Source organism: Pygocentrus nattereri, chromosome 26, assembly GCF_015220715.1.
Source record: "Pygocentrus nattereri isolate fPygNat1 chromosome 26, fPygNat1.pri, whole genome shotgun sequence".
Classification (NCBI taxonomy): domain Eukaryota; kingdom Metazoa; phylum Chordata; class Actinopteri; order Characiformes; family Serrasalmidae; genus Pygocentrus; species Pygocentrus nattereri.
In genome coordinates, this window is record NC_051236.1 from 29,527,131 (window position 1) to 29,546,845 (window position 19,715).

At 40.1% G+C, this 19,715-nt stretch overlaps 1 protein-coding gene across 1 annotated transcript in view; it reads left to right on the plus strand.

Moving 5' to 3' along the window:
• ephx4 (epoxide hydrolase 4) overlaps positions 1-17,363 on the plus strand; it is a 31,373-nt gene extending 14,010 nt beyond the window's left edge. The window contains exons 3-7 of the mRNA XM_017715579.2: positions 1,398-1,555; positions 8,224-8,352; positions 9,627-9,730; positions 10,989-11,137; positions 14,880-17,363. Of these exons, the coding sequence (XP_017571068.1) occupies positions 1,398-1,555; positions 8,224-8,352; positions 9,627-9,730; positions 10,989-11,137; positions 14,880-15,120 (781 nt within the window). The 3' untranslated portion in view covers positions 15,121-17,363. The remainder of the gene's footprint in view (positions 1-1,397; positions 1,556-8,223; positions 8,353-9,626; positions 9,731-10,988; positions 11,138-14,879) is intronic.
• The last annotated feature ends 2,352 nt before the right edge of the window (positions 17,364-19,715 follow it).

Below are 19,715 nucleotides of genomic sequence, written 5' to 3' on the forward strand. Positions count from 1 at the left end.
AACTGTTCTCCCTCTTTTAAAAACTGTTCTCCCTCTTTTAAAAAACTGTTCTCCCTCTTTTAAAAAACTGTTCTTCCTCTTTTAAAAAGCTGTTCTCCCTCTTTTAAAAAACTGTTCTCCTTTTTTTCAAAAAACTGTTCTCCCTCTTTTAAAAAAACTGTTCTCCCTCTTTTAAAAAAACTGTTCTCCCTCTTTTAAAAAACTGTTCTCCCTCTTTTAAAAAAACTGTTCTCCCTCTTTTAAAAAACTGTTCTCCCTCTTTTAAAAAACTGTTCTCCTTCTTTTCAAAAAATTGTTCTCCCTCTTTTAAAAAAACTGTTCTCCCTCTTTTAAAAAAACTGTTCTCCCTCTTTTAAAAAAACTGTTCTCCCTCTTTTAAAAAACTGTTCTCCTTCTTTTCAAAAACTGTTCTCCTTCTTTTCAAAAAACTGTTCTCCCTCTTTTAAAAAAACTGTTCTCCTTCGTTTCAAAAAACTGTTCTCCCTCTTTTAAAAAACTGTTCTCCCTCTTTTAAAAAACTGTTCTCCCTCTTTTAAAAAAACTGTTCTCCCTCTTTTAAAAAACTGTTCTCCCTCTTTTAAAAAACTGTTCTCCCTCTTTTAAAAAAACTGTTCTCCCTCTTTTAAAAAAACTGTTCTCCCTCTTTTAAAAACCGTTCTCCCTCTTTTAAAAAACCGTTCTCCCTCTTTTAAAAACTGTTCTCCCTCTTTTAAAAAAAACTGTTCTCCCTCTTTTAAAAAACTGTTCTCCCTCTTTTAAAAAAATCAGGAAATCCTCCTCTCTATCTCTAAATAAAACAAGTTATTTCTAATGAAAGGCTTGATGTCAACTTCTGTGACACACCAGAAATGTCTTCCTTTTTTCCAGAAACAAACTATTACATGCTTACTTCAAGTAGACATAGGGAGATCAAGCCAGATTCTTTATTAATAGAAGTGTCATCTGTGAGTATATGAAGACTATACAGTTTAGGACTAAGGGGTGTCTTTGTGTGCTCAGTGAAACTGAATGAATTACCCTTTTCGATAAATCCTGTTTCACAGAGCATTCCCACATGCAATGGAAAGGTACCCATTTACTCAGCTCAGTCCTGTTCTGAGCTCTCCCCTTTCAGTCCTTATTGCTCACTAGTAGCTTAACACAGAGTCACATTTCAGACACAGGTAGCCAACGGTGTCCCACTTAATCTGATAACAGAGTTTTTTTTATGTTATACTATTTTTATATTAAAAATTGCAGAGTCAAAGGGGGCTGCAGGAAAATGGTAATATACTGAAAGTTGCATCGTAATCTGCTACAATATATTACTAGTATTTTGTCATTTCATTCAGCCCTGCTCCTAGAGCAGCATAAATGCTGGTGGATGATAAAAAAAAAGACTCTAATGTCTCCTTCAGGTTCTCATGGAGACACCAGCTGAGGGAGTTTAAGAGTGAGTTCCGTGTGGTTGCCGTGGATATGAGGGGCTACGGGGAGTCCGACCTGCCCCCCTCCACCGAGTGGTACCGGCTGGACTACCTTGTTACTGATGTCAAGGACATTGTGGAGTATCTGGGTAAGCAGAGTGAGCTTCCTTATCTCTGTCGCTCTCTCACTCTCTCTCTCTCTCTCTCTCTCTCTCTGTCTCTCTATTTCTATTTCAAATCCTAATGTGTTAGAGGAGCTGATAAAGGCTATTGTAGCGGTAAAAGGTAATTTAGTGATAAGCAGTCCCTTCAGTATTATGACGCTCTGTTTTGCTCATATGACCTTGAGCTCACAACTGGCAGTGAGCTGAAGAAGTGTAGTATCAACAGTGAGCATCAGTATTAATTAACAGCGTTTAGTCACATGTGAGTAGTCTTCATAATCTGTATTAAAAACCATTACTTTTACTCATGTGGCAGCCTTGTCTTCTTGTACTCTTTAAGGTCAATGCTAAAACGTGTCATTTCTCATTTATTAATGTGTCTCCGTGGCGTTGTTGCGTCTGTGTGATGTATGAAGAATGTGGCCTAACAGAGCCAAAACAATATAGATATTTTATTGTTTGTGTCAAAACTACCATTTTCAGCAAGCAAACAAATAAACAAGAATGCACTGCACGCTTCAAATCAATTATAAGAGTTTCCATTCTGTAAAAATTCAGGTCAGGTCAACTTGAAATTTTAAGTCAGCCTTCTGCATAGTTTTTTTTTTGTTGTTGTTGTTAAATTACGCTGTTTTCCCACCTGGTCTGTTTGGAGAAGTCCCAGAGTTTGGGTTATGTGACAGTGCGTCATTTTCATTTAGTTCACTTTCACATTTCAGTGGTTAGTTCAGTTTCACTAAATTACAAATGTGGGTGTTCATTGATGGGTCAGGAATTTGATGATGACACCTAAAAAGGTCTCTATTACTTTGACTTTGCCTCTAATCTAGGAAACAAGCTAGAAGGTCAGTAGAGACAAGACGGAATACATGTCTGTGAATGAGAGGGAGGCAGGTGGAAAGGTGAAGATGCAAGGAGTAGAGGTCGTAAGGGTGGATGACTTCAAATATCTTGGGTCAACCATCCAGAGCAATGGACAGTGCAAAAAAGAGGTGAAGAAGAGGGTGGAGGCAGGATGGAGTGGGTGGAGACGGGTGTCAGGGCTGATGTGTGACAGAAGGATAGCAGCAAGAGTGAAAGGGAAGGTTTACAAGACAGTAGTGCGTCCTGCTATGATGTTTGGTTTGGAGACTGTGGCTCTGTCTAAAAGACAGGAGGCTGAGCTGGAGGTGGCGGAGATGAAGATGCTGAGATTTTCGTTGGGAGTGACAAGGATGGACAAGATTAGAAATGAGCAGATCAGAGGGACAGTGAAGGTGGAGCAGTTTGGAGATAAAGCCAGAGAGGCCAGGTTGAGATGGTTTGGACATGTGTTGAGGAGGAATAGTGGATATATTGGGCAAAGAATGTTGGAGATGGAGCTGCCGGGTAGAAGGAGAAGAGGTAGACCTCAGAGAAGGTTTATGGATGTAGTGAAGGTGGACATGGAGATGGTTGGTGTGAAAGTAGAGGAGGCAGTGGATAGGGCAAGATGGAGGCAGATGATCCGCTGTGGCGACCCCTAAAGGGAGCAGCCGAAAGAAGAAGAAGAAGAATCTAGGAAACAAGCTGATAGCTGATATCATTTTTTATCATAATAATGGCCTATTCTTTTACCATGGTTTACTGCACTTTCGTGAAATTGGATTTTAAAAAATCTTCAAAGATTTTAAACGTCATACAGATGTTCTGAGTGTTGTGTTTTCATGTGTGTACATGTGCGATATTTAAAATTGAAAAATCCTAAAATTATGTAAAAATATTTAGTAAAGACTTTTACCCAGAACTGTGAAGCTGTTCCAACACAAACAACTTAAAGTAAAGCATGGAACCTTCTAATTTATCATCTGTTTTTGCATATTTTTCACACTTGAATGTTTTAAATATAATTATTGTTAATATTAGACAAAGACAATTTAATTTATTGAAGAAAAATACTCCTCAGCCCTGCCTAGCCATATCTGAAACTGTAATCGCCCCCTTGCTTAAATCAACCATTCACCCAAATTCAATTGACTGTTGAGCTCAGTTTCATCAGCCACCCTCAGGTATGATTACTGAAACCTGGTGAATCTAAACATCACTTAAGCAGAGCCTGCCTGGCAATGCTAGAAAGTCTCAAACAGCAGCATGTTATGCCATTTTCTAAAGAGACTTAAATGTATGGAAAGGGTTACAAAGCCATTTCTAAGGCTCTGGGACTCCAGCGAACCACAGGGAGAACCAATAGCCACAAATGGTGAAAAATCTGAACAGTGGTGAACCTTCCCAGGAGTGGTGGGTCCACCAAAATTTCACCAAGAGCACATCGACGATTCATCCAGGAGGTCTCCAAAGAGCCTGATGAACATCTGAAGAGCTGCAGACCTCACTTGCCTCAGTTAAGGTCAATGTACATGATTGCACAGTAAGAAAGGCACTGGGCAAAAACAGCATCCACGGAAGAGTTGCAAGGCGCAAACCATTACTGACCAAAAAGAACACAACATAACACAGTTGGGTTATGCAGCAGAGAAATGACCCGAAACACACAAGCAAGTCCACCTCTGAATGGCTCAAAAGAAACAAAACTAAGGTTTTGAAGTGGCCCAGTCAAAGTCCTCACTTTAATCCCATTGAGATGTTGTGGTAGGATCTTAAATAGGCAGTTCATGCTCAAAAACTCTCCAATGTAGCTGAATTAAAACAATCCTGCCAAGGATTTACTCATGCTTTCATTATCTTCAAATAAGTTGGACGATCTGAAAAATCTGACAAATTAGCCGTTAAGCCATTACCATTCGGGTAATGAGTTTTTTTGGGTAAAATACTACACAAGTCTACTCGTAGACCTTTGACAGCTAAGCTTGTAAAAGACATTAAGGAAACTTTTTTCTTTGCATACTTCAGATACACAGTGAAGTATCCAGTAAATATTTGAACTCCACCCCCATTTCCCATCCATCAAAGCACAGCCCTAGAATTTCATCTAATAATGCGATCGAAGTACTGTCCAAAACTTTTTATAGAGCAGTGCCTTGGGCTAGAGTGGCTATCAAAGTGTCTCTTTTGTCCAGGGGGGTTCCGTTCAAGCCTATAAACGCTTGACATTCGGTTTATATTAATTCACTGATGCAAGAATAGTCAAGAGTGTCTTAGCTGTCCTGTTTTTCTTTATAGTGTGCTCAAGGTTTCAATGAGTCACCGTTATCAAGGAGATATCGTCTCTACAGCAGTAGAATTTAAGGTGGAATGGAAATTTTGCCCTTCAGCCTTTGCTACTTGCATAGGACTCGGTTGACTTGTGTGACAGACTCTAAAGATAAAGCTTATTAAAGATAAATTTAAAGATAAAGCCATTTTTGTTGATTTTTAGTTTTCTACATCATTTCGACAAACCAGCTGTCCTTTACATTGTGTAAAAATTTCATGATAAATGAACCAATAGAAGTGCTCTAAAATCACTTGGAACAAAATGTCTTTACATTGACTTACATTGAAAGGTAAGAGAGTTTTTGCCCTCTCCTGTAAAGTTATTATTTTGGAGATGCTTGTCTTTCATTGGACAGCAATCATATGTAGGCCTATTGCTTTGACATACCTGTCTGCTCCAACCTGTACTTTTCAAAATTGTGTTTCTAAGGCACAGAATACACTTGTGCTAATACCATATCTAAGACAAGTATTTTTAGAATGTTTTACATATTATCCAGGATATTTGTGCTGGTAATAGAAGAAAAATGCACATTTAGGTATAGGTAAGCTCAGTATGGTTTCATGACTTACTTCATCCGTGCAGTTTATGACGGTAAACATACATGTATTTTTGAGATCAAGCGATTTCCTTCTCCAAGCTGGGTGGGTAATGAGTTGTTTGAAGGAGAAAAAGTTCTGACCCTTCTCCTCCATCTGCGGAGCAGTGACTGGCTGCGCGTTCTGTGTTTGTTTACCTGTGTCTCTGATCTGCTCAGTGGAGGGACTGTATCACATGATTAAAGCATGACAGCGCAGTGGGAGCTTGAGAAAGCAGAGCTGCTCTGGTCTCTAAAAATCTCCAGCAATACTGCAGCTTGTTTGACTAAAATGCCTTAACAGGATTTCAAAGGGTCCCCGATAACAGTGCTGTGTGGAAATAATAGTGCAGTATAGCGAATTATTGAATACCGGTACATGTATGTGGTCACCATTTATCTTTGCCTGACATACTGATGAGGCAAGGTCAGGTAGAGGTTTGAAGATGAATCTCATTTATTACTTCACAGTGAACTGTGTGTGTGTGTGTGTGTGTGTGTGTGTGTGTGTGTGTGTGTGTGTGTGTGTGTGTGTGTGTGTGTACCTGACCTGCAGTGTGTTATGACAGTGACACATGCGATTAGGATTCATGGTGTTGTCCTGCTTTCTGCTCTTTGACATCTAAATAACTCGTGAACAGCGGAAAATTCCACCCTGACCTGCAGCGGTTGTGTCGTTCATCATCACTCGGGCTTCGACGTGAAGCTTATACATACTGTGCAGACTCCACTGTCAGGCAAAATGAAAACATTATTTCACGACGATTGGCCACACTTTCTCCTAACAAAACTTTAGGCGTCAGGTTTAGTTAACATGGCTTACATATCATAATACCTGACATCATTTTGACTGCCTTAGAGAAATTAAATGTTAAGTAGACATAAATAGGACAACGAGCAGTTTTGTGAAGTATCCCCAAAGTAGCAACATAAGTGTATGTTGTGTTATTCATGTGGTCTTACCAGTTTGATAAGTTGATTAATACTGTAAGTATTTCGTTTCTTCTGGTTGTTGTATGATATTTTTACTCCGTGGTTAAAGGTCTGTATACACTGATCAGGCATTGTGACCACCTCCTTTTTTCTATGCTCATTGTCCAGTTTATCAGCTCCACTTACTGTATAAGTGCAATTTATAGTTCTACAATTACATTTTAAAATCAAGGTTACAACCATTTCTCTTCTCATGTGCCTGCAATTGAGCTCTGAGACATGCATTTTATTTGTACTGCACTTTACCTTTAATAAGCTAATTTTAATAATGCTTCAGTCTTTTCATGTTTTTATTCAGCTTTTATGTTCTTGTACTTCCTTTTAATTTCTTTAATCTATTGCACTTTGTATTTATTAGCACTTTACTCTTAAGCACTGTTTATGATGTTCCTTTTCCTTTTATTTTATGTTGACTTTGTGTATGAGACGTGCTAGATCACTATCAGAGAGTCAGATGAGTGTGTGCATGTGTGTTGGGGGAGCTGCAGGGAAAAAAGGTCAGTCCAGGTGCTGATGGGATAAACACTGGACATTATTAAACAGGCACTATGAGAAGGACACAGCCAGCGCTCTGCCTTATAGCTGCTGTTTCAGAGTGACTTTGCTTCCCGTCCTGCCACTCTGAGTCTGGAGAAGATGTGTGTGACGTGTTGAAAGAGTATCAGACCTATTTCGCCTCAGCGACTCTGATGCGCTTTATAACCGCACTGATTCACTCACGTGTGCAGAGACGTATAGATATGTTCAGAGCATTGTGCATATAGACTGTAGGCCTCAGAACATAGATTTGATACTATGGATAGTTTGTCTCAGATTGGTTAAATTCAAATAAGCAGAGGGCAAATCGATCGTGAAGAAGCAGGTCAAGTTCAGTTTATTGCACTGATGATACAAGTAGACAGATTATGCCAATAAGATAGCCTACACAGTTCTTTGGAGCCATGCCAGAAAAAGTTACTTGGAGTGACATCACTGAAGAACTGCTTTTGGTTCCCTAAAAGAAACGTTCAGTGTGATGGAAAGCACTCAGCTGTGTTTTTTTCAGGTGTGTTTTGTATACTGTCACTCCAGTGATCACTTTTTGGCACATTTATGTTTAGGATTATACATCAACCTTTTAATCCAGAGAGAAAAGGTGGCTGTTTCTATCTTTAAATCTACTCTTTTCCTTTAGATAGGTAGTTACATGTCTGTTAAGGCAAGACAAAGCTGTCACAAATAGGAGAGGTATTAATGAAGGATGTGGGTGTGAGCAAGACGTTATTAAAACTAATCAAAGTGGTGGAGTAAACAAAGAAACAACCAGGAAAAAACACATGAAGAGACCCAATCCCTGACTGGAAACAGGTGGGCTGTAAATACTAACAAGCAATATTAGAAACACCTGTGAACTCTTCCAGGGCAGGATTACACACTAGACACAGGTGGAAACAATAATGACAAGGCAGGACTAGGGAGGAGGTAGGGGGTGATGCTGGAAAGGGTGGGGCCTGGATGGAGTAATTGTGACAAAAGCAGAACACGTGTACAGTTTTAGTTTGTGCCACAGGCAGCATGTAAACAAGTGTTTTTATTAAGTGCCAGTTGCCACCCACAGTCTATGCCTCCCCCATCACAAAGGTCCCCCCACCTAGGAGCAACTGAGGGAGTGACTGTGAAAAAAACATCAAATTCCAGGTTGTAAGGAGGCATCTGTATTCACTGTTTTTGCTTGTTTGTTTCTTTGTCTTGTGAGTAATTTCAGCTTAAACTGATTTGTACAGTGGTCAGTTTAGTACCTTTTCCTGAGAGTATTGTGTGTGTACAGTGTGTAGTGTGTGTAGGTGTTATGTTGTGATAAAAATACACGCAAATCACATTCAAAACATACCAATGTCATGCTTATGCGTTGCTTCTGCAATCTCTCTTCAGGATACAACAGATGTTTCCTTGTGGGTCATGACTGGGGAGGGATCATCGCATGGCTCTGCGCCATTCACTACCCTGAGATGGTGGCGAAGCTGGTAGTGCTGAACAGCCCTCACCCGTGTGTGTTCACAGGTGAGCTCTCCGCTCCGTCCTACTCGCTCTCCTCTGCAGAGGACAGGATGTGCCTAAGAGCTCCTGTCACATCATGTTACAGGAGTAGTCCATAGAAAAATCAAATGCAGTCAAACAGCAAAGACATGTTCGTTTACTTCTTTAATTCTGCTAAGAAATAATATATATACAAGCTATATACATATTTATAGCATAATGCAGAAGGAATCACCGCACACTTGCTTCAAAGCAGGTTCAGATGTTAAGTCATCTTAAATAGGCTTGCTTATGTGGGTTTTTAACCTTGTATTGCCCACTGTTCTATGCAAATTGGGAAAAAAGAGCTGGTTTTAATTGTGCAACATACTATTGTCCATTTTTATAGATTGCAATATGTCATTCAGTGTCAGAAACAGCATACACAAGTCTATTGGATATTACTTAACATCTGAACGTGGTTTGAGGCAAGCATGTGCTAATTTAACCCAGCAGTTTGTGCAATGCTAATTGCTGTACATATGCTTTCATTATTTGCTCTGGCTCAAAACTAGAGAAGCAAACTTTGGAAAGCAAGCATGTCTTCACTTATTAACTACATCCATCCATCCATGCATCTTCCAAGCTGCTTCTCCGTCAGGGTCGCGGGGGGGTGCTGGAGCCTATCCCAGCGGTCAGCGGGCGGAAGGCAGGATACACCCTGGACAGGTCGCCAGTCCATCGCAGGGCTTATTAACTACATTTAAGATATATTTGAAATTTCACCAAACTGTTTAACGCTAGAGGCTCCATTCTGCTTTATGGATTTATTGGCATGATTAGCAACATTCGGAATGCAGTATTATTAGACCTGAGAATGATGCTGTCTTGGGGCGGCGTCCTCCATCTGGCTGCTACTCTTCTGCCTGAAGTAAGAGATGAAGCAGGAGGTAATTACTGGAACACTTGGGGCGTAGATGCAGAAGATTTTGAAGTCCACTTACAATGTCACTTTGGATCTGCTGGGAGTAAAACACTGCACTTCAAGGCTGCTTCATGGCAGCATTTGGCTTATCTATATCTCAAGATCTTAGTATCTTAATATCCTAAGAGTCTTGCTTGTTGTTGATTTCTGTGCTTTTAAAAGCCTTCCTAAAATCTCTTCTCTTCTCTTCTCTTCTCTTCTCTTCTCTTCTCTTCTCTTCTCTTCTCTTCTCTTCTCTTCTCTTCTCTCTTCTCTTCTCTTCTCTTCTCTCTTCTCTTCTTCTCTTCTCTTCTCTTCTCTTTCAACACTTTCCTTTTTTTTCTCTTCTGCCCAGATTATGCTCTTCGTCACCCCAGTCAGATGCTCAAGTCTAGCTACTTCTTTTTCTTCCAGCTACCACGTTTCCCAGAGCTTATGCTTTCCATCAATGACTTTAAGGTGACTTTTAGGTTACTTTCTCTGTGCGTCTCTGTGTTTGTTGTAACTGCCTGATTCTTTTAAATGTTTAAAAGTGGAGGGCTATTACTTTTGTTTGGGTACGTTATTCCAACGTAATTCTGTAAAAGCATATTGAATTATCCAATCATGTAAGGTCTGAGACTGCAGAGGACTGAGAAATGTGAAGAAATGACAAATGTGACTGTAAGACTGTACTCCTGTGTGTATCAAGCTCAAATCAACGTAAAATATTACTTGAATGTCTCAGTTTGTTTCAACGATCGGCAAATGATGAATTATTATCATCAAATTAGTGTGATAATTCATTTAAATTACTTCAGGTGAAGTTTAATAGTACCAAGTCAGAAAAGCTATGAAATGTTGAATCCTTGTACAGATTTATCCACTTTGCTTATTAAGAAATTTTAAAAATCATGCCTGATATGTGCACATTCTAACAAACACTCAGGTCAATGGCCTACCTGAGCAGTGTTGTTGTGCACATGGCAGACAGAAAGCAAAAACTATCAGAAATGCTTGTTTACTGTGATGCCCTGGCGCTGCAGTCAGCTGCAGTTTGTCCATGCAGGTGCTGACACCAGTTTATTAGCTGACTGCCGAGTAGCTCCAGGTGTCTAATGCGAGCAAAAACAGTGGCACAGCCGAGTGCGCTGATGGCTGGTGCTGCAGTGAATTCAGCCGTGATTTGGGAGGGCTTGGTGGAGTGAAGAGAAAAACAGAGCATATCTCTCTCTCTCTGTATGATTTAGGGTGGAATTATCATCCAGGAGTTTCAAGCATTGGCACTGTCATATATAATTCCAGTAATCCTGTTGAAAAGTGGGATTCTGCTTCAGCTATAATGGCGCAAAAGCTGAAAAATGACTCTCTTAGGGATAGAAGGCAAGATCGTTTTTCAGTAATAAAATGAGCTTTTTTTTTTATTTTAAAAGCTATTCAGTTAAGATGAGCATCTAAAAGTGAGGCATTATGCTTAAACTACTCAAACACTCCACTACAGCTTAGGAAGAAATGCATCACATAGGATGCGTGCACGCTGTTCAGACTAGAGTTCATACAGGATTAGGTCCGATTCATTCTTTTTCTGCTTATGATCAGCATTTTCTGCTGATATTTGCCTGATAAAGGTGCCTAGGCTTAGATCTTAGATTAGTTTAGCTAGACTTTCGCATGCTCCCATTTTCCTGAGAATTAGTTTGTACAAACAACTATATCTCTTCATGTACTGCATCTGCAGGCTCTGAAGAGTTTGTTCACCAGCCGAAGCACAGGGATTGGACGAAAAGGCCGCTGGCTGACCACAGAAGAGCTGGAGGCTTACCTGTATGCCCTGTCCCAGCCCGGAGCCCTCACCGCCTCGCTCAACTACTTCAGAAACGTCTTCAGGTGAGCAGCACCTGCACACGTATGCTCTGCATCAGCCCACTGGCTGCAGTCTTTTACTGCTAAAAAAGCTGAAAGAGCAATTAGTGTAAAATGCAAACACCTTTAGCTACACAGTCAGTTTCACACAGTTACTGCATTTAAAAATGTGTTGTGTAAGTAAGTGATACTTTTTTAATCCCACAAACGGGGAAATTCCACCTCCGCCTTTATCCATGAAGTGAAACATCACATACACTAATGAATACACATACACTAGGGGGCAGTGAGCACACTTGCCCAGAGCAGTGGGCAGCCCAATCCGCAGCACCCAGGGAGCAGTTGGGGATTAGGTGTCTTGCTCAAGGACACCTCAGTCATGTGCTGTCAGCTCTGGGGATCGAACCGCCAACCTTCCGGTCACAGGGCCAGTTCCCTAACCTCCGGCCCACGACTGGCCCCTGGAAACTGGAGGAAATTAGATGTGTTATGAATCATGAATACAATTATCACCCCACTTTTTATTCTAGTGTTTTTCTTTTCTTAGCAACACTATAAATGTAATAAAACTCCTCAACATGTTCACTGCTATTGATATCCTAATAGCAGCAGAAATTTGTGCTCACTCTGTACTCTTTTGTATTCTATTGTACTTTCCCCTTTTGGTTTTTAACCGCCTTAGTAATGTTAGAACACATGCTACGTTTATATAACAGGACCTTGCAATTGCAGTGTGTGGTCCAATAGCTGCCATTTGTGCTTGCATACTAGCATAAGACATGCTTCTGATCTTATTGTCCTGAAACTGAAACTAAGGAGAGTGCTGCCCTCTAGTGACCTAAAGGAGTACTGCTTGTAATTGAACCAGCAATGCAGTTTGTGGTTCTGTTCCAGCGGTTCTTGGTTCTCTGGCTTGCATGTTGTAGAGTTCTCTCTGCTCTAACATACCCTGTTCTCCTCAGGAAGGACTGAATTAGTTCCTTAGATGCATCAGGTATGTTGGGAGCAGGGAACTATAAAATGTACAGGACAGTGGTGCTACCAAACCAGGACTGAGAACCACCTTATCTCTGAAAGTTTGCTGTTGAAGACCACAGACCCGTGTGTATAAGTACTGCTTGTCTTAGTGAACATTGTTCAAATATGAACTGTCAGTAATGGTTTAACAAGCTTCTTGTTTAGTACAATGTGGCATAGAATCATATTTATTAAGTTAAGTGATACTTTTTTAGTCCCACAAACGGGGAAATTCCACCTCCGTGAAGTGAAACACCACATACACACTAGTGAATACACACACACTAGGGGGCAGCGAGCACACTTGCCCGGAGCGGTGGGCAGCCCTATCCACGGTGCCTGGGGAGCAATTGGGGTTAGGCGTCTTGCTCAAGGACACCTCAGTCATGGACTGTCAGCTCTGGGGATCGAACCAGCAACCTTCCGGTCACAGGGCCAGTTCCCTAACCTCCAGCCCACGACCCACAAGAGCAAGTTAGAACATTGACACCTTTAAACATGAGATGCAAATAAAATCACTGTGTTTACTGTAGATTTCTGCCCAATGTCAGATCTATACAGAAAAAAGGGATCTTGCTGATATCTCAGTTGTTCCCAAACAACAATGGGGGAAAATGGAAAGGCAAAGCAGATTTTTTTAAAGGGCAACTCCACCATTTTTCAAACTCTGCATAATTCGAACTCTTACATGTAAACAAAGTTATTCAGAGTAGTTTCATGTTCTTATAGAGCTTAGTGACTCTTTACAGTGGTGGTGCTGGGAAACAGGGTTTACATCTCTACAACGCAAATGTCACCGTTTTATTTATCAGCCAAAACCACAACATTTGTATTCTGAGTTTAATATGTAATGCTAATAAAGTTAGAATAGTGGTGAAAAGTCTTTTCTCAAAACTGTAGTACAACAATGTCTCAGGCATCAGGTAGCATATCCATAATGCTTCTGGTGATGAAGCTTTTAGAGGCATTAAATGTTTCATATGTCTGGGTTCTGTCACCACTACTGTGAACAATTCTGTCTTGTTCTGACTCAAAACGTTTCTCTAATATGAAGCATTTCACACCAAACCACTATGAATGACATGGTTTATATCTTAATGGTTTAATTACACCGACACTTAGAAAACCTGGTAAAATTCCCCTTGTAGTATCTTGCTGGAATTGTAAAAAAACACTCATGTTTATCTGCAGCCAAACTAAAAACTGGAATATGAACTAAGAGCCTTCTTAGCTTTGATGTTGTGAATGACTATTATGTTTATATGAGCCTGAAGTATTAATATAGTAATAGTATTATTATTAAAGTAGTAATACTATTTCTCTTAAGGAGTTTTAGGAGAATCACCATTAAGTCTCTTGAACCATCAAAAAGCATGATTAATCAAATTTGCCTCAGTTACAGTACATTACTGACACACAAACAAACAGAAGTTGATAATAAGACTCAGAAGACAGAAGTGTGTTTTCTTTTCGTGGACAGTGAGACGTTCACAGTGAGGATTATAGAGCCTTATGTCGAGGAAGCTGCAGTGTGAACATTGTGCATTGGTGTGCAGGCCGAGGCTGTGTTGGGAGCATGTGAGTGCTGCATGCTTGGCTGGTCCTCCATCTGCTCCTCGGAATGCCTTTGTCCATGTCTCAGCGCAGGACGAAGAGTGTGTGTGTGTGTGTGTTGAGGAAGGAGAGAGAATAGCAAAGGTGGCAGTAAGGAAACAGCATTGTAACTAATGCTAGTGGAAAATTCTACAAAAAAATCAAATTTACCCACTTTCACCGCCTTACCTTCAACTGTTCAAAATCACTTCATATTAAATTTACTCTCAGATATCACATTCATGATTTCAAGTATTTTGGCAACAACAAGATGTTAATTAAGGCTAAACAGCTGCACATCATTAAGCTGCTCTCTCATTCTGGATGACCTTTATGCAAATGAGCTGAGCAGTGACCAATCAGATTGTTGATATGTGGTGCGGTCACAAGGTGATATTTAACCCTAAAAGCAGAAGGAGCCAGAGATGATGGTTAATAAAACATTATTATTATTATTATTATGTTAGATGATTTTTTTAGAAGTTTAAAAACAGTTGGTGTGCAAATCTAATGTAACTGAGCAATAAACGCGTATGCTGTCACCTGTTAGCACTGCGCCAACTGCACGACTAAAGCATTACACATTTGCCTCAAACCATGTAGAGTTGTTAAGTAATCTCAAATGGACTTGTTTATGTCGTTTCTGATACTGTATCAACATACTGCTACAAAACGCAGCCTTCAGATTGGCTGCTACAGCTCTTTTCAGCTGTACTGTGTGCTTTGGTCCATTTACAGAAGGTGTCAGGCACTGTCAGGGTATTAAATTCAATTAAGTAACCCTTACTCCCAATTTCAGCTCCGCATTTGACCCATCCGTGCAGTGAAACACCGCATACACACTAGTGAACACCCACACACTAGGGGGCATTGAGCACACTTGCCCGGAGCTGTGGGCAGTGCTATCCACAGCGTCTGGGGAGCAGTCAAAAGAACAAAAGAATGAAGATTAGAGGGCATTTAAATGTTATTTGAAGTCACATACAGTAGTACTTTAACATTTGTTACTACATGGCAACTTATTCTTTACATACTATATACACATTCAGTGGACCTGCACGTCCATAATAAGACGGGACAGTATGTTTATTTATATTTTTGAGAGTTTGTCTCTGTTTTGTGGTTTTTTTTTTTTTGTTTTTTTTCCCCTCCTCAGTTTCCTCCCTCTCAGTCAGAGTGAAGTGCGCTCACCTGTGCTGCTTCTGTGGGGAGAGAGAGATGCTTTTCTGGAGCAGGACATGTCCGAAGCCTGCCGCCTCTACATCCGAAACCACTTCCGCCTCAACATTATCTCTGGAGCCAGCCACTGGCTGCAGCAGGACCAGCCTGATATCGTCAACACACTCATATGGACTTTCCTCAAGGAGGGAGAGGGACGCAAAAACTACAGGAACTGATTTTCTGAAGGGGGGCCTTCAGCCTGCAGAGGGGACCGGGGATATGCCTGTGAAAAAAAAAAACACAACCACAACAACAACAACAAGAAGCATTCAGTGGGCTATCTCACAGAGATTTCTCAGTTTGCCAGATAACCTAGCCAGAGGTCAAGCTTGTTTAAACTACAATACTTGATGACATTGGCATGATACATGATATGTTTATGCTTCGTTTTTTGGAGGTTTGTGAACAAGTTGGAAGGGACAAGATGCACCAGCAAAACAGTCGTGCCATGTTTTAAAGAGGCTGTGAAAAACTTTTGTCTTTGTTTATAATTGAATAATTCCTTGCTGTTGGAAAAAACCTCACATCTCCAGTTTTGGCCTTTTTTATTCTTTGACATGATTTGAAAAAGGCAGTTCCCCTTTATCTTGTGTCAAAAGGTGTCATGATGAACAGACCAACTAAAGCAGATCAAAATGACTTGGAAATAAATATTTCTCCATTTACTTCTGGAGAACTTAACTACTGAAAGTTAAGAATGTTCTTCCTTGTCCTGTAAAGTTTCCTTTTTGAAGATACGAGGTTTTGTTCCTACAGCAGCCGATTGAAAAATCCACCCATCCATCCATCCATCCATCCATCCATCCATTTTCTAAGCCGCTTCTCCCTCAGGGTTGCGGGGGGGTGCTGGAGCCTATCCCAGCGGCCATCGGGCGGACGATTGAAAAACGTAACTAGTTAAAGGGGAATTCCACCAATTTTTCAAAACTTTCTGCATAATTCAGTCATTGCATGGCTTACAAAATCAGTTAGAGGAGTTGATTTGGCTATGAAATGGTTCATTGTGGAGAAATTTGCTGAAGAGTTCTTTACAGTAGAGGTGATGGGAACCAGTGAACATATTCATGTCTTCTGTGTTGTTCTACATATAAGGATAAAAGTGTTAAATCTTTTAAAGTACTATTTTTCCTGTCCACCATGAATGGATTTAAGAAACTTATCTTAGGCCAAAACATTCTCAAAAGTATTGTAAAACAACATCAGGCAGTGTATTCATAACCATTTCATACAATAACTTTGTCACCTCCGCTGTGAACAATTCTGGCTCAGTAAGTTTATCTAGACTGCGCTTAGATTCATCTGAAGTCATATTACCCCCATATAACCCCTGAAGGGTTGTTTAAGTTATGACATTTTCATTAATTACTTTCATTCAGTTTTTCATTTTGGTTTTTCATTGCAGTTTAGTGTGTTATTTTTGAGAGTGCATTAATAGTTTTAGTTGTGCTTTTATTCTCTGAAATGTGACAGTTTTATGTTAGTCTTTGTTTAGTTTCAGTTTCAGTTTCAGTTTTATTTGTTAGAATTATGATGAATGCTGTGATAGCAGGTACTTGATCAGAGCTCAGTAGACTGAGCTGGGCTCCAGCTTTCCCTAAAGACAACCGAACACAGAAAAGTTCATCGTCCCCTTCCTCATTCATTTTACAGTTGAGTTTTTAGTTTGGTTATAGTTTTAGTTCATTATAATAACCCTGCCTGTATTACAATGGGGACTTTTCGGTTTTTGACAAGCCTCTACTTTTGGATGAAGTGATCTGGCTTACTGAGAAATCCTGCTTGGTGAAATGCCACCCTGGTTAACGCAAGCATCCTTTTGAATTTGACACATCTCAGATAACCTAACAAAACACAAGAACAAAGCCTAGAGGAGAAGCACATTCTAATAGAAGAGGCTAAATAGAGAGTAGCGCGTTTTGATCAATTTTTCTCCAGTTTGCACATGACATTCGCCTTAAAAGTCTGTTGGTGACAACATTTGTAAGTAAGTGTGTGGCAAAATCTCCTTGTGAGTGCGTTGTATTGTGTGGTGCCTTTTGACTTAAAATTGTACCATTTTGCGACATAAAAAGATGTGCCATGTCTGTGGAAGTTGAGCTGTGGGGTCGCTACTCTTTAATCCAGACAAATCTGCTGGGACTAGAATCCCTCTATTTCTCTTTCAGGTAGTGTTGTCTTTATGGATAAATATTGAAAATATTTGAAAATATTGTTCCTCTCCTTTTTTTGTATTTTTTGACAATACTTGGCGCAGAAATTTGAGAATGTCATTATTTTGATCCTCCTGTAAGATAAAAATGAAAGTGATGTTTAAATATTGTACTTTTTTGTATCTCTTCCTTACACGCTGCATATAAACAGGTCACTAAACCAGCTCTGCACCATTTTGGTTTTATAAGCAAATAAATGATAGCCAGAACACTGCTTGGATTTGCTTGTTTTTAGATCTATGCATAAAGCTGCACTATGTAAGATTTTATTGAGTCAGGAGAGAACAAACACTCTAAAATATGGGGTGCGTGTGCTGCTGTGAGTTCCTGTGAAGCCTGTAATAATCATTTAAAAGTCAGAACTGTTAGGTTGAATTTTGCAGGAGTTTTTCTGACCGAATTAAATGTCTTCAAGGTCCGGCTCGTTGTTTTGGTCTCAAATGTAAAATGAATTTTGCTAAATCACATTATACTGAAATGACGGTAGTAGATACTTTACTTGCATCTTCAGAAAAAGTTTTGATTGATTTCTCTTTGAATACTGTTCAGTGCACCGCAGTCATCAGATTCATCTGCTTGGGGGAGGGGATGCGAAGCACAACCCATGTTGCAAAATATTCTTCAGCATGTTGAATGCAATTACACATTTCCACCAGAGAGGTCTCCAAATCCCCAAAACAGTGGCATTAATTATGCTTTTTACATTTTGTATTATACAGACAGCAGATTTCTGTATGTCCAAAAATATCCAGACACTTCTTCTAATTAGTTACTTCAGCTACTTTAAGGTGCATAGAATTGAATGCATATGGGCTGAAGGTCATCATGCCAAGCATCTGCTCAAGGAGTAGAAAACTCTCCATCATTGTGCTGTGAAGCAGTGGAACTGTGTTCTCTGAAGTGAAGGAGCTCCATCCAATACCTTTGGGGTGAGTTGGGATGGCAAATGTGATCCACGACTGATGATCCAACATCAAGCTCACTAATTCTCTAATGGCTGAATGCAATCAAATCTTCACAGCCTTCCCAGATGACTCAATACTGTTACTACTGGAAAAAAGAGTCAGACTCCCTATTAATAATGTAATGAAAAAAGTATTGTTCTCCTTTGACTTCAGAAGAAACATTGAATGATCAGTTTTCACATTTTTTGGACACACACTGTATTTCGTTTTCACAGGGGTAAAAAAAATCTTTTGGGTCAGCATAACTTTTGAGCTTGTCATATTGGAGTGACCACACCATTCACATCACTGCCAAATGCTACGACAGTGTTTAAAGTGCCGTGGCAGCAAGTGTTTATTTGTGCTGATCTGACCCCAAAATGTTGAGTCAGTCATACAGAAATTAGTGGACAAAAAGATCGCAGAGGTGAAGCATCGCTCCAACAGCAGCCTCACAAACACTGTAGGATCTCTATAGGAATTCATGTAAGCTTCTACAATCTGTGGACGCGGTTCTGGACTTAACCCATTAAATTCGAAGGGTCTGCTTGAGACCTGCACTTCAATTCCGCGCTCTTATAACTACATTACTTACACATCAGGTTTATAGTTACTTGCTTTTCTTGTTTCTTAAGGTTAGTTACTGAATACTAGGCCATCCCAGGACAATTTAATGCTCAAATGTTGCTCTTTGATGTTTGGAGGCCTAATGATTGTCCAAAAATTCCTCAAGAACAATCCATAAAGAGACATGAGACACAGGAGAGATGAAGGAGAGATGAGAGTTTAGTACCATGAGTGTTAATATCTTGGCAACTCTGAGCACATGAAGATATTTGAGATTTCTTGGCTCTTTTGCACAGGAGAAAAGCCCCAGTCTACAGCCCCTTACCACCAATTTTTCAGTTTCAATTTCTGCATAATTCAGTCTCTGAAATGTAAAAGGTAAAAGGTGGTTTGATCAGAAATTGCAGAGAAATTTGCTGACTTTGATTTCTTTGCAACATTGATAGTGTTAAAACAATATTAAATTGTAGAAAATGTAGAAATTAGTTTTTTTGGGGACAATTCTGCCTTTAAACGCCCTGCATGAGCCTCTCTGCGATGACTGGGTTTAAAACATAAACATTACACCTCCACTTTATTTCAAAACCAGCATAAAACATTTTCAGGCAGTATCAGGCTGTGTACTCATAAGGGAGCGAGCTTTTAGAGACATTAAACTCTTTAAGCGTCTGGTACCTATCACCACCACTGTGAGCAAGTCTGACTGAGTAAGCTTCTCTAGAAAGGAGCAACTGACATTAACCCACTCTAAATGACTTTATTTACATCTTAACCAATTGATTATGCAGAAAGTTTGCGAAATCAGTGGAATTTGCTTTTAAGCTAGGGTCTCACCATTTCACCTCGTTGTCTAGGAAAAACAGTCATGCTAAAGTGCAGCCTCCACATGGCAGGGTTAGGCCCAACATACGCCCCTACCACTTAGCCCTTACACCTCTCTTTCACGCGCTCACGTCTAGGGGCAGGGTGTCCTGATTTCTGTTGTGATAGAGGGGTGGGTGAAGTGTTAGGGCTACATGACCCTCCAAATGGTTTTTCGAACAGTTTTTC